This window comes from Phascolarctos cinereus, unplaced genomic scaffold (assembly GCF_003287225.1).
Source record: "Phascolarctos cinereus isolate Bilbo 61053 unplaced genomic scaffold, phaCin_HiC Scaffold_2;HRSCAF=192, whole genome shotgun sequence".
NCBI classification, from domain to species: domain Eukaryota; kingdom Metazoa; phylum Chordata; class Mammalia; order Diprotodontia; family Phascolarctidae; genus Phascolarctos; species Phascolarctos cinereus.
The window spans coordinates 243,442,354-243,457,218 of NW_027555625.1; the positions used below are offsets into that span (position 1 = coordinate 243,442,354).

The 14,865-nt window shown below is 40.0% G+C and overlaps 1 protein-coding gene across 1 annotated transcript in view; it reads left to right on the forward strand.

The window, feature by feature from the left end:
* The first annotated feature begins 1,370 nt into the window (after positions 1-1,370).
* PHACTR3 (phosphatase and actin regulator 3) overlaps positions 1,371-14,865 on the forward strand; it is a 301,575-nt gene continuing 288,080 nt past the window's right edge. The window contains 1 exon segment of the mRNA XM_020981478.2: positions 1,371-1,824. Coding sequence (XP_020837137.1) covers positions 1,728-1,824 — 97 coding nt within the window. The 5' untranslated portion in view covers positions 1,371-1,727.

Sequence of the window (14,865 nt, forward strand, 5' to 3'; positions counted from 1 at the left end):
GGCTAATCTGAGCCAAAAGTTTTCCTCAAATTAAGAGTTTAAGAATTACAGATTCATCCAAGCTTCTGTTTTAGTTATTATTCTTTTATATATTCTTATTTATTATATATTGTAGTATTATAGCACAAAACCTCTTATGAATTTAATTATATACTTTTCCCTCCAACAACTCAAGGCAGTATGGTACCTTGGAAAGAATACTGACTTTGGAGTCAAGGACCTGGGTTCAAATCAAGGCTCTTGTATACCCTACTTTTGTTATGTTTGGCAAGTCCCTTAACCTCCATGGGTCTATGTTTCCTATTCGGTAAAATTAGGAGATTGGACTAGATGCCAGCTAAGATCCCTTCCAGCTCTAAATTTTGATTAGTATCCATATACACCATTGTTGCAACACATCCATTGTGGGGATCACCAGAAAGCAATCATCCTGTCATTTATAATTTTAATAATTCACATAGTTAGTTTCATTGTATTACACATGCATAGAACTGAATGACTGCACCAGCTTTAGCATTCCCTGAGCCTTATCCCCTTCCTGGGAAACATATCTTGTGAGAAGACACTGCTGGTGCTAAGAAAAAAAAAAGTGAAGTCAGCAGATGGAATGACAAATTTCATTGTTTAGTTTAATTCAGGGTTATCTGAAATACAGAAAACACTGAATTTAAAAAAGAATCATAGCATTATAACGTGTCTTTATTTCCACAGGCGAGTTAACTCTTCTGAATAAGATAAATCCTACATATTCTAATTATTCTTCAATACTTAAAAATAAATCTGAGATTTAATCAGTGCAAGTATTCTTTCACTCAGTTGCCTGGAGTTTGAAGCAGATTTTATGAGTTGCTGTAGCCTGAAAGATTGATCACTTGGAGGGCAACCTTCAGGTAATGAATAATCCTCATTACTAGTTAATACAGCAGCACATCTCATTTAAGAAGCACCTGTTTTTTTTTTCCTTTTGAAGAAAACCTCAGCTTTTTACAAATCAAAAGGAAACGAGGATAGCTGTGTATTTGCTCTAGAAATGTTAATGAAGAAGTAGCAGGGAAAGTCCTCTTTGAATATGTGGGACATGGTGGGGAGGATGGGACACTGGAGGTCACAGTCAACTTCTTCCATTTTTCTCGCCTGGGTGTCGAGGGGTGTCCTGGAAGGTGTAAGCTCTTGCGTACTTAAGGATATGGCTCGTCATATCTCTGCCTCAGTCAATGTCTTGGGTGTCTTCCTTAAGGCAAGGTCATTGCATCACCACCACTGTGTCCCCTCTTGAGTAAACGGCCCCTGAATGGTGGGCTCGAACCGCAGGATGGACATGGTTTTACACACACACACACACACACACACACACACACACACACACACACACACACACACACACACACACACACACTCTTTCCTGCAGGGGCCCCAGGACCGGGCGCCGCCCCTCTCTTTCCCTTCCTCTCCCCTCCCCTCCCGGTTGCAAACCACTAGTGCGCCCCGGTGCCCGGGCTCAACGCAGTCTCTGTGTAACGTGCACCAGCCGCTGCCCCGGGAAACCCCGCGCCCCCTGCCCAACCCGAGCACCGCGGGCCCAGTGGCGGGCGGCGTCAAGGCCCCCTCCTCTTCTCCTCTGCTCGCTTCCTTCCTCCCTGCCCTCCCGCGCTCCTTCCAGGGGCAGAGGGGTCGACGAACTAAGCGCTCTTCTCTCCCCTGGCACGGGCACGGCTCACTCCTTTACCATGGGAGGACGAGGAGGGGAGGGCTCCCGCTGCACCGGCCCCCTGCGTTCTCTGCTACTGGTGTTCCAGGAGAAAGACAGAAGAGCCAGGCGCCAAGGTAGGGAAGAAGGGGGGTCCCGGAGCGTAAGATGATTCTTGAGGGGAGCTAGCTGGGGATGAGACAGGGAAAAGGGCAAGACCCTGGCCAGCGCCCTCTCCTTTTCATTTCTCACTTTGGTCGTTTAAAATGGGTCATCTGCTTCTGTATTTAGAGTTTTGAGCCTTGATTCCCCCAGGGTCAGAGCTGGGCACAGTACTAGGGGGGGGGGAAGGTGTGCCAGGCTATGAATGGGGCACGAAAACTGGGGTCAAGGTTTTAGGGCGCAGAAATTCCTAACTCAGGGACATTACCCTCCATCCCAGCTGCTAGGAAGGCAGGAGGAGCTTGGAGAGACCCCAGGCTTCTTCCTGGCCCTGCACTACCCCTTCTCCACTGAGTTTGTTTGGTGTTTGGAATTGAAGGCACATCCTGTGTCTTGACCTTTGGGAGTCGCCTTCCCTCTTGGTAATAGCCTTTCTGCCCCTGAACTAGTGCTTTCCCTTGAGGCAGGAAGTCTCCTCCCTGCAGTTGGAGAGAATTTAGTCTATGCCTCTCCTGCGACCCCAGGGTGCCCTTGCTTTAGGCAGGTATTACAAATGCCTTCTTCCCAAGAGGATGATCCACCAAAGAGAGCGCTTCCCAAATAGGATGCTTTGGAGGGGGGCCCATTCCCGTGACATGTTGTCCAACAGCTCCTGACATTGTTCCACTAAAAACAAGTTTTCTATGGTCTCCCACCTTCCTAAGGAAGAAGAGGACCTGGGCTTGTTGTGTGACTAAAGAGCAGCATGATCTGCAACCCCAGACAACTTCTGGGGACATGTATCCTTAAGAAATAGTGGTGTTAGAAAAAATACAGCAGGGTTAACTCAAACGAGAGGTATGTCGTGACTAGGCTACTGACGTTCCATTTTTGCCTTTGCCACTCATCATTTTGCAGTGGAAAGAGCGATGGATTCTGAGCGGTTTTCCAATCTCGCCTCTGTCCCTTACTATTTATATTGACCTTGGGCCAGTCATTTTGACAATTTGGGCCTTAGTTTCCTCATCTACAAAGTGAGAGGCTTTGACTAGATGACCTGTATTTTTTTTTCCAGCTCTATGATCCTCTGTCACTTTGTATTCATCAACTGTGTGATCTTAAGCCAGTTACTTTTCTTGACAGGGTGTCAGTTTTTTCAGCTGTTAAATGGAGGATTTGGATGAGATGATCTAAAATGCTCTTTCCAGTTAGGGCAATCTATTGTTTTGATGTGGAGACTTTTAAACCCTGATGCAAATGAGGGGGTTGTGATTAGAGGTAAAACATAATGTGAATGGTTATGTAGAGGATGGCTACCCCAGGCTTGCATGTCAAATCATGGAAAACTAGAAGGAGGCAGGAGGTATTCCTTTGAAGTATGAAAGAAGTAATTCAAGACAAATTTAAGGAAAATGACAATGAACAGGAAACACATTATCACCTTCTGAGATGGTATAGTCTGAAAAGATTAATAGGTTCAAGAAGGGGTTAGATAAATTCCTAGATGATAGATTCATAGTCCCCACAAAAAGGAATGAGAGTCAAGATTCATGTCACATGGTTTAGGAGACAAAAATCTGGGATTGTAGGAGTGGAGGTCTGATGCTGGTAGTATTTAAGTTCTGTTAAATAATGTGGCGTCATCAAGATATGCAGTAACCATAGAGGGATACATGTTGGGCTTACATTGGGCAACAGTCAGTCAGCCTCCTGACTTCTTTCAGTCTCAGGCATTGTTGTTATTTGCTGATGTAGCTATTTGCTTGGTGTATTGTAATGTTATCTCAATACAGAATATGGACATTAGGTAATCTATATTCTCATTTACACCTGCATATCATTTATCATTACTGTGCTCTTTCCCCAGTCCTTTCCCCAGGCTTTGAAAGATTCAGGTGTCATTTGGCATGGAGTGATGATGGGATCCCAGTGCCACAGGCCTCCCTCCCCCACTGGAAGTCATTGATGGGTACCGGCTTCAGTACCACTGGTCTCCTTGATCCCTCCACGCCATAGTCTGCATTACTGACCTGAAACATGCATATGGAGCTATAAATTGTTATTCACAGCTCAAAGGCTGAAGTACAGGTTGAAGCAGAGTAACTTAGTGGACAGTTTTTTAATCTTTGCCTGCCTGGTCTGTGTCTAACCCAGACTTTTTTGCAGTTCTTCAGGCCAGCACTATAGTGGTGACTTGCACCTCCTCAGAAGACATGACGATACACAGAATTTGTCCAGCTTATTTTTTTTAACTTTTCATTTTTATTGATATCCTTTATTTCATTTCCAACTACAATATATCTCTTACCCTTGTGACAGAGGAAAGGCAATTTATCAAACTAACAAATCAACAGTCTGATAGTATATGTAATATTTCTCAGTAGCTCCTTCAAAGTGAAGGAAGTGCATTTTCTCAACTCTTTTCAGAACCTAGCTTGGTCATTATAGTTATCTATTATCTAACACAGGTTTGTTCCCTGCCCCTCTTCTTTCTACTTACATTGTTGCAGGCATGTATATTTTCCTAGTTCTGCTTACTTCCCTTTGCATCAGTTCATATAAGTCCTCGAATTCTTTCCCAGTCTATTTTGCCTATTTTCCCTAACTCCACTTTGTGCAGTAGTTCTTTGAAGGTTTGTTTGCTGGGGGGGTTGGGGGGTGTAGAAGGGAGAGTAGGAGGCAAATTCCAATATCTAAGCTGAAGTGAGAGAAGACGCTTAAAAACAATCAAGCCTTCTCTAGTTTGTGGGTGGTGGGGACCCCATTTGTTTTTTTCACACTTTTAAGTATAGAGCAAAAGAACCAACCCTAATCTGGATAATATTTCTACAAGTTGATTTTTTGAGGGAGAACTGATTGATAATATTATGACACTTGTCAGATGATGCTGATTTAAAGCTGTGGTTGTAGGGGTAGAAAAAAAGTCAAGTCGCAATCTAAAACCTGGTTAGTTCAGCTCATCATTGTGTTTGTAGTTAGCACTGGTCATGTTTTACTGGTGACTTTTCAGATGATTGTGATAGAAGAACTCAGATTGACTCAAGTCTAAAAATGTCTCATTCTCTTGAAACCTTAATGAAAACCAGCTGAACTTGAGGGAATCCGTGGTTTCTAAGAACAGTGTCTGAATTGTGAAAACTGTCATATGACCTCCAAACACTGTTTTCCTTCCTTAGTAACAACATCCTCTATAGTTTACTCAGGCACATAGATCTATCATCATGTCTGATCTTCTCAACAGCTCCACGAGGCAATCAGGATAGTAGTTGTTATCCCTACTTGGAAAATCATAACAACATTTATGTAGAACTTTAAAGTTTGTGCAAAGTGCCTTATACATACACATAATATATATACATATATATGTGAATAATCTCATTTGATCTTTATAATAACCCTTAAAGGTAAGTGCTACTATTATCATCCTCATTTTACAGATGAGGAAACTGAGGCTGAGAGAGATTGAGTGACTGGGCCAATGTCACAGCTAAGTAAATGTCTGAAGCAGGATTTTAACTTGGGTCTTCTTGACTCCAAGTCTAGCGCTCTATCTGCTGTTCCACCTAACTGCATAGGGAAAAATGGGTAAAACAAGTCCAGAGAGGTCATAAAATGACTTGCCCAAGGACTAGTGGCTAGTAAAATCTTAGAGACCTAGAACCTAGGTTTCTTGAATCTAGATCCAGTGTTTTCCACCACATCAAATTATCTTACACTGAGAATATTCTGGTTGGTAAATGGCAAAATTGCAAAAGATGTGTATGCCTTGTTAATAGGAAGACGCAGCAGAATTTCAAAGCAGGTGACGTTTGTCTTGGGAATTTTCCCTTTGTGATTCCCTTGTCTCCTGTCACCCTTTTAAAGGTGCAGAGCTGTCACTCTGCTCTCTGGCTTTCCAGGGTCACTTCTTCCACTTCAGTATTAGCATTCCTTAAGTCACTTCACCTCTTAGAGGCCTCTGGAAAATGAGGGAGCTGGGCTCAGCTCCTCTAAGGCCCTTTCATGTCTAAAATAGTATGTTCCTAAGTGCTCCCTGTTGCATACCTTTCTTCTTCCCTTCTCTCCTTTCAAACCTGTCACATATAGAGATTTTAATTTACTAGTAGGGACCTAAAAATAGCTCTAGGGGATACAAATGTAGGAGGAAGAGATGCCCCCTTTTCCCTCTTTTCTACTACTAGCTGAACTGCTGGAGGTCAGGTTTGTTAACCAGTGCTAATGAGTTATTAGTATTGTGGGCCTATTTCTGATTGGTGAAGCAGGTCATAGGTAGGGGATGTCAGAACTTGACATTGTTTCCCCAAAATGTAAATGCCCTTCAATAATAATGTGAGAATGCAGAGTGCCTAGTGCTGCTGTTCTGAAAATGCTGAATTCCAGACTATTGCTGTAGAAAGGGAAAGAACAGAAATCTAGAGACCAGGTATTCCCAAACTGGGCAGCATCTTTAATAGTGCTAATGCAGTTATGTGTGACCTTCCCTTGGGCCCTACTTTCTACTGATAAAAGGTTTTGAAGATTCTTTGTTTTGTAAATGCAAGTTAATATTAAATAAATGTGTTGGTGGTCAATAAGGCACTGAAACTCTGGGATTGTTTTATATTGTAACAGGGTATAGGAAGTGGGGTGGGGAAGAAGTACTGAATTTGAAGATATGTGATTGACAAATACAATTATTCATTACATCTGTGGTCTTAGGCAAGTCACTTAATCTCATTAGGATCCAGATTCCCCATATTCAAAATAAAGAAGATTAGCTGGATTCTATAGGTTTTTTTTTTTTAGCTCTTAATCATATGGTTCTGATGGTGTTATACTGCACTTACCCCACGTAACCACAGTGCTTCCAGGATCCATGGTTTCTTAGGTATCTGTAGCCCCTCCACTGATCCAGATTGCAGCCCTGGTATACCTTTGAAGATGATCTTGGTGAACTGGAGAGGCTGGAAAAGTGATCACCCTGTGGATAAACTGGTGACAAGGCTCTGCAGATTTAGCTGTGTTGATCCTCCAATGACAGCCCCACACATCATCACTAAGGCCCTGCTCAAAGCTTTTCTTTCAAGTTTGCTCAGGCCTGCCAGAGCTTGTGCTTCATAGGAACAGCTTTTGAAGACTTCAAGTCACCTGTCCCCCACAGTGTGGATTCAGAGGACCTCTCTGGTAGGACTTAAGCTAGGGGAAGGTGTGGAAGTCTTATGATCCACCACCCACCTTCATTTTACAGGGGAGGAAAGTGAAGTGAGATAAGTGAAATGACTTGCCACTTGAATAGCAAACAGCTGAACCTGGATTTGATTGATCCCAGGTCTGGTTCTGAAGCTGGGGCTCCTAAGTATGAGCTCCATGGCAGAGAAAGCTCTACTTCTGTCAGGTTAGTCTGAGAGCACCAGCTCTTCTTTCTGACTTCCCTGAGTCTGTCTGTGCACCTCTGATCTCTTATTCAAGAGTTTAGGTTATCTTTAACCCTTTCCTCCTCACTACCAACCATTTTCCAGCTTGTCAGTTCCACCCACTACAGCTCTCCAATCTGTCCTATCCATCAGTCTCTTTTCTCTCTTCCCCCCCCCATTAAGGCAATTGGGGTTAAGTGACTTGCCCAGGATAACACAGCTAGTAAGTGTCGAGTGTTTGGTCTGAGGCCGGATTTGAACTCAGGTTGTCTTGACTTCAGGGCTGTTGCTCTATCCACTGCGCCACCTAGCTGCCCCTATCAGCCTCTTTTCTATCCCTCCTGTCTCTATACCACCTTAGAACAGGCCCTTCTCACTGCTAGGATGAGCTATTGCAATATTCCTATGTAACATTGAATTTTTAGCAGGAAACATGGCTAAGGCTCAAGACAGCAATACTGTGACTTTCCAGTAACAGCACATCAGTGTGGTAAGGGAAGATATTTTGGGACAGTAATACAAACAACAGTTCATATTTCTATGACACTTTAAAAGTTATTTACTTTCCCCACAATAGCCTTGAGTGGTAGGTAATCCAAAGATTATTACTACTATTTTTAAAAAATGGTCAAAGGTTTAGTGTCTCGTTCTAGATCAGCCAGGTAGGAAGCATTATAAATAAATGGAATTTGAGCACATGCTCTTTCTGCTGTACCAGGTTGATTCTGGCTTGAACTGGTACCCTTCCATTGTCCCCTAGATCACTCTTTTCCCACAATTACTTAGCTCCCATAAATATTGGGCAGGCTTATATTCTGCTTGTTCCTAATAATAGCCTTTTCCAAGTGGCCCATCTCCAGCAAAGGGAGTGTTCTCTCCCCTGTGGCCCTCTACCTACATATGTTAAACTAATGACTTCATTTTAACAAGCCTGGGGGATTGTGCTTTCCCTAGTCCCTCCTCTATTTGAGCTTAATTAATAGTCAACTTGTTGCATTTGGGATTTCTACCAAAATTCACTAGAAGCTTTTACCTACTATAAAACTGGGGGAAAGCATACTCCAACATTTCTTCATTCCTCAGTCTCTCCTCCATCTGGGCCTAAGCTATAACCACCTTGAAGCATTTGTGTGGCTGACCCAGCACAGACGGGCTCTGAAACTGATTGTTAAATTTTCAGTGTGACCATTTATACTTTGGAAATCAGCAAACATTACAAATCAGGGCTCGATTGATTGTTTTCTTAATTGTCTAGCATTAGGAAACTAATGTGAAATGTTAATATTACAGGTTAAACTTAAAATGTCATGAGTATACCCTCCCACACAGAGCTGGTTGTTAAACATTTACCAGCACACTGCTGGATGTTTTCCATTCCCCCAGTTTTTTTGTGAGGAGGGTAGTGACAGAAACACTGAACAGCATTGTAAGGATCCTGTTGTTTTGTAGAGCTATTATTCCGTTGTTTCTAGAGTGACAGCATGTATTTGGGTTCCTCAGAAAGCTTCCTGGGACCTTTTCCTTACGCTGAATTTGTAGTGAAGAGGGAGGATTAAGATATTCTTGGGTTTTCATATTATTTCAATGTCCCTTGTCACTTGTTTATTAAGCTAGTAATCATCAATCTGTCAGTTATCATGACAATAACTAATTAAAACCATTACTGGCTGGCTGACCATATAATGTTCAACTCTTTGGGGACTCTGTTAGCAGGAAATACCCCCATAGAGCTCTGAGCTGTGTTATTGTGATGATCTGTGATTGTGACCATGTGGGCATTCTCTAAGGGTCTGTCCTTGGCTCTTTCTTTTCCTATACCCTCTCTCTTATCAATCATATTCTTTTTTTTTTTTTTTGGTGAGACAATTAGAGTTAAGTGATTTGCCCAGAGCCACACAGTTAGTGAGTGTTATGTGTCTGAGACAAGACTTGAGCTCAGGTCCTCCTTACTCCAGAGCTAGTGTTCTATCCTCTGCGCCACCTTGCTGCCCAATCACATTCTTTCATACTGACTTATTTTAGTTACCCTTCTATCTTCAGTTATCTCCCTAATCTATATCTCTGGCCTTGATCTGTTTTCTGAACCCCAGGCCCACATCTCCAGGTATCTTCAGGACATTTCCACCAGAATGACCAACTCTCTGGCACTATACTGAGCATGTCTAAGACTGGGTGTATTCTCTTCCTCTGCTTCTTTTGCTGATTTCACCATTTCTATTGGTGGCACTACAATTACTCTATCTCCTATGTTCAAAGTCTTGGGAGTGATCTTTACCTCTTCTTCTCCCTCATCTCCCATATCCAGTCAGTCAAATGCCATGAATCCTGCCTCTTCTGAATCCCTGCCCTCCTGTTTATTTCCACTGCCACCATCCACATTCCCACAGTCTTGCTCTATTGCCTCCTAAGAGGTCTTCCTGCCTCTTCTCCAGTCTCTCCAATCCCTTATATCTTTGCTTTTTTGCTTCTGCCATTTCCGGTGGCTGTCCTATATTTTACCTGTGAAATTTCTATTCGTTCTTTAAAATCCAATTCAAATGCTACCTCCTTTGGAAACCTTCGATGATTCCTTTACTTTCCTCTTCCTTGGAGTCAGTAATGGCATCTAGTTTTATAGCTAGTGCCTTTTTTGTAATATTTTATATTATAGTTGTCAGTTTGTATCTTATCTTCTTACTAGAGTATAACCTCCAAGAGGGCTCTGCACACAGCAGGCCCAACTTAAATGTTTGATGATGAATGAAATGTTTGGATGGTTGAGAGATAGGGTGGCAAGAGCTCTGGCTGTGCAGTCAAAAGACCTGGGTTCATATCCCACCCCTTGCACTGACAAACCATGTTACCTTGGGAAAGTCATTTGACTTCTTTGGGCCTCAGTTTCCTCATATGTAAGATGTGGGAGTTAGGTTAATGGCTTTTGAGGTCCCTTCCAGCTTGAGATCTGTGATCCTTTGACTTTAGTCTATTAGTCTATTACTATCTGGGGTATCTTTGAATATTAGGGTAACCTTTTAGCTAGTGGATAGGCTCCCTTACTAGACATAAGCTCCTCAAGGGTAAGAACAATGCATTATTTATATTTGTATCTCCTCAGCATCCAACACAGTGCTCTATGTTTAATAAATGTTTATTGAACTGAACTGAATGCTGTGAAGATGTTTTGAAATACTTAGCTCGGACAGTGTTACTCACGGAAGTCTGTTGACTTTAAATCTATTATTAATGGCAATGGAAGTTGAAACTTTGGTATTTTGCTTTTTAAGAATAAAACTAAGGGTTAAGGGTTCTTAGTCCTAGAGGGTCTAAGCAGCAGAGTAGGAGTGAAGTGATTCTTTTGGTAACACTAACAATAGTCTGATCCTGGGAAAATTAGATCACTCCCTGAGCCTCAGTTTCCCCATCTGTAAAATCAACACAACAATGTATTGCCTACATTATAGGGTTGTTGTAAGGATTTTTTTTGGTAAACTACAAATCACTATGGAAATATGAATTATTATTAGCTCTTTTCTGTTATCTGATACTGACCCTTTGTTGTGGTCAGTATATTCTTTACTTCCAGGGAGATATATTTTGCCTGACATGAAGTTTTGGCCTTTCTCCCTAAAGGAGTCACAATCAGCAAAGATGTCGAGCCAAGATAACTCCTAAATCCAATAATAATGGCTTCGCTATTGCAGGGAGCAAGTATATAGTCTTTGTATTACTTAGGTTTAGAGAATAGTTATTTTGTTTGAATGGTCTTTGGCTCTGATTTCCAAGTGCAGTAAAATCACCCCCCCCCACCCCATTCTGTTTTGGTTAAGATTCCTATTAAGCAGAATGTAAGATGGATATTTGTAGACTTAGTTACTTGGGCCATGTTTTCCAATGTCTTTGGTGCTGCCCCCAATCATGTTCTTTATTTTGATTAGGCATCTTTGCCATCATCATGACTTCTGCTTTTAATGACCTTATTCAAAAAGTTCAACTAGCTTTTCACTCAGATATACTCCACGAATATATTCCTCTTATTTTGAAAGTGATTAAAATAATCTTTCACTTAAGGATTTGGTTGTTGTTCTGGACCTTGAATTTTATGGGTAGAGAGGTGGAGGGAGCTCCTGCTCCAGAAATTCCCTCTACCAATGTAGATTTGCACATGCTTTGCAATTTGCACAATTTAGTATTGGCTAAGAAGTAGAGAGATAAATCAGTGGAACAGATTAGGTACAAAATATATAATACCCTAGTATTCAATAAACACAAAGACCCCAGACACTGGGACATGGACTCCCCTACTTGACAAAAACTGCTTGGGAAATTTTGATAGCACTATATGAACTAATGCCAAATGAAGAGAGCAGAACCAGAACAATTTATAACATAATCTCAATAGTATAAAAATGAAAAAAATAAAAGATTTTATAAATTGATGAAGATAGAAGTGAACAGAACCAGGAGGACATTTAATATGTGGATAGCACATATTAAAAGCTGTAAGAACTATGATCAATACAATGGTGATTCATGATTCCAGAGGAACGTGAAACATTTGATTCATTAAAGAGATGAAGCATTTACAGTGCAAAATGTACAGACATTTTTATATACAACCATCAAAGGAATTTGTTTTGCTTGATTATGCATATTTGATACAAGACATGTGCTTTGCTTTTCTTTTTCAGTAGTGTGAGGGGTGGGAAGGAGAGGAAATGGATTCCCGTCCACTTAAAAAAAATAGAGAGGTGGGGAGGGGAGACAGATGTGAAATGTTGGCTGCACTTTCAGACAAGGTACACTATATTGCTAATTTTGCTTCACTGTTTTACTTTGTTACAAGAGATCTCTCATGAAGTAGGAATGATCTGTGAATGTATGTAATATAAAAACAAAACACATCAATAAAACTAAAAATTATTCCCCTCTCCTCCACCATGAAAAAAGAAAGTTGCTTTTGGTAATAAGCATCTATAATTAGCTGATAAAGGGGCAGCTTGTTTGTTTTTCAGTCATCAATTATGTGATCAAAAATTCGTGAGTGTGCAGGATGTTTGAATTTAATTATATAATATAATCCAGTTTCAATTAAAATGACTAATTTATTCATGCTTACTAGTATGACACCTGGTGGTAGTCGGTTATACATTAGGGGCTGTTGGCAGAGTGGTTAAGGCCACTGACATACTAGTTAATGTGTGCTGGATAATTAGGGGAAATTTTTTTTCCTACAAATTTAATTTTGGACATGTTTGATTCATTGACTGTTGGACACATGAGGCTTAACATATTGTATTACTTGAATATTATGTAAGTAGAGGCAGCTAGGTGGTACCATGGATAGAGTGCTGGATCTGGAGGCAAGAAGATCTAAGTTCAAATCCAAACCCAGCCACTTACTAGTTGTGTGACCTTAAACAAGTCACTTAATCTCTGTCACCTTTGGTGTCCTCATCTGTAAAATGGGGATAATAATAGTCCTTATCTCCCAGTGTTATTGGGATGATAAAATGAGTTGATATTTTAAAGTATTTTGCAAACCTTAATTAAAATGCTATCTAAATGCTAGCTATTGTTATGTTTCTTCTAAGATGAAATTTCATTTAAGATAAAAATGACCTGGGTTAAGATAGACCCAGTCTCACATTTTTATTAATGGAGTAAAAATTAGATTTTCTATTTATTTATGGATTTCAATTGGTGGGGGGAGAATTTAGTTCAGTTATCACAGTCATTTGTAGGACTCATTTTAACCCATTTATTTTATGGTGGTTTCACATAGGTAAAATAAAAAAAGAATTTTATAGAAGTAACAATATAATTTATTTTCCTACTTTATTTATTTTCTTATTTTATATGGCCAATATTGGATAATGGGCTGATGTCAGACATTAGCTTTCTAAATGGCCAACCAAGCATCATGAGCTAATCTAGTGTGTGTAATAAACTAAAATACCCACTCTTGGGTGACATTTTCATGGTAAAGTCACTACAATCATTCAACTAGAGATGAAAGTAGCAATTTAGTTTTTTCTCTCTCCATACTTTTTGTTTTCACTTTGTCAGCTCCCCTTAAGGTGGTGTTTTGCTTTATTGAATAATACTTTAAAAAATAGCCAACAAACAATGAAAACAGTGGGATTTATAAAGTGATGTCTTTTGTAGAATAGCATTTGTGAAAGCCTGCCTGTTTCCTGCTAATACCTTTATCAGGGATGTTCTAATATGTATGTGGGGAGAGGGGAGAGGGATTACTTCCAAAGACTGTGAAGAGATGGAAACATAGGTCTCTGGGTAGGTAGGTAGTCACTGCTATTTTCTTATATTGCTCTGTCTCTGCCTCTCATCTCTCCATCTCTTGATCTCCTTCTTTCTTGGTCTCTGTGTGTCTCTCTCCCTGATTCTTCCTTTGTCTCTGTCTGTCTCTCTGTGACTCTGTCTGTCTCTCTGTTGCTGTAAAATAATGTCCATAGTTTTCCAAATGTTTGATATCCTCCCTTTGTTCATGTTTCTTGAGGATTAGTTTCCTGAAATCCCTGGAATTGTATTGCTTTCAGCAGGAATATCCTTTCTGTATATTTAGCCTAATCCAAATTCTTTTCTCTTCTTTGTTTTCTTTAGTGCTATTTCTGCTTCAGCACATCAGGGACTGGATGTCAGAGTCTAAGTCTGATGCCCCTACAGTTATTGAGGGAGAAAATATTTTTTGAAAAAATCTATGGCATTTAAAAAAATACTTATTTTCAATACTAAATAAAATTAGCATTCCCATATACATACACGAACAGAAGGGGAGGATGATACCTTAAATTGTGAATTTCTATTATATAGAGTTTGCTTTTATTTTTAAGTATATAATAAATTTAACATGTAACTTTTCAAAGCTGTTCAGCTTGCCTGTAATTCTTTATAAACTTTTTTCTGTTCTCTCTGTATCTATCTCTCTGTTTCTCTTTCCTTCTCCACTCTATCCTTAATCTTTCTCTCCTTTCACCTCCTCCCCATTAAAAAAAAAAAGCAAAACCAAACTTTTATAACAAATATGCATCTAGTCAAGCAAAACCACTTCTGTTGTTGGACATGTCAAAAATGTCTCATTCTGCATAATGAATCTCTTACTTCTGTGCCAGAAGATGGGTGGCATACTTCATTACTGATTTCTTAGAATAATAAGTGGTCATTTCATTATTGATCAGAGTTCTGAAGTCTTTCAAAGTCATTTTTATTTATAGTGTATTGCATAAATTAGTCTTGGGTTTTACTCTATTCTCTATCAGTTCATACAAATCTTCTCAGGTTTCTCTGAAACTGTTTCTTTTGTCATTTTTTGTGGTGCAAGAATATTGCATTATATTACTATAGTATAATTTGTTCAATTTTTTTCCAATTGATGAAAACCTTAATTTCCAATTCATTGGCACTATAGAAAAAACTGTTATAAATACTTTTGCACATATAGGTCTTTCCCTCTTTTTAGTCTCTTTGGTATATAGGCCTAAGAGTAGGATTGCTAGGTCAAAAGGCTGAGTTCCAAATTGTTTTCTAAATGGCTGGATTTGCCATTTTTTGACCACTTTTGCCAATCTAACAGGTATGTGGTATAAGAGTTTTAATGTGCATTTATCTAATTATAAGTGATTTGGAAATTTTTTAGTATTTTTTTTC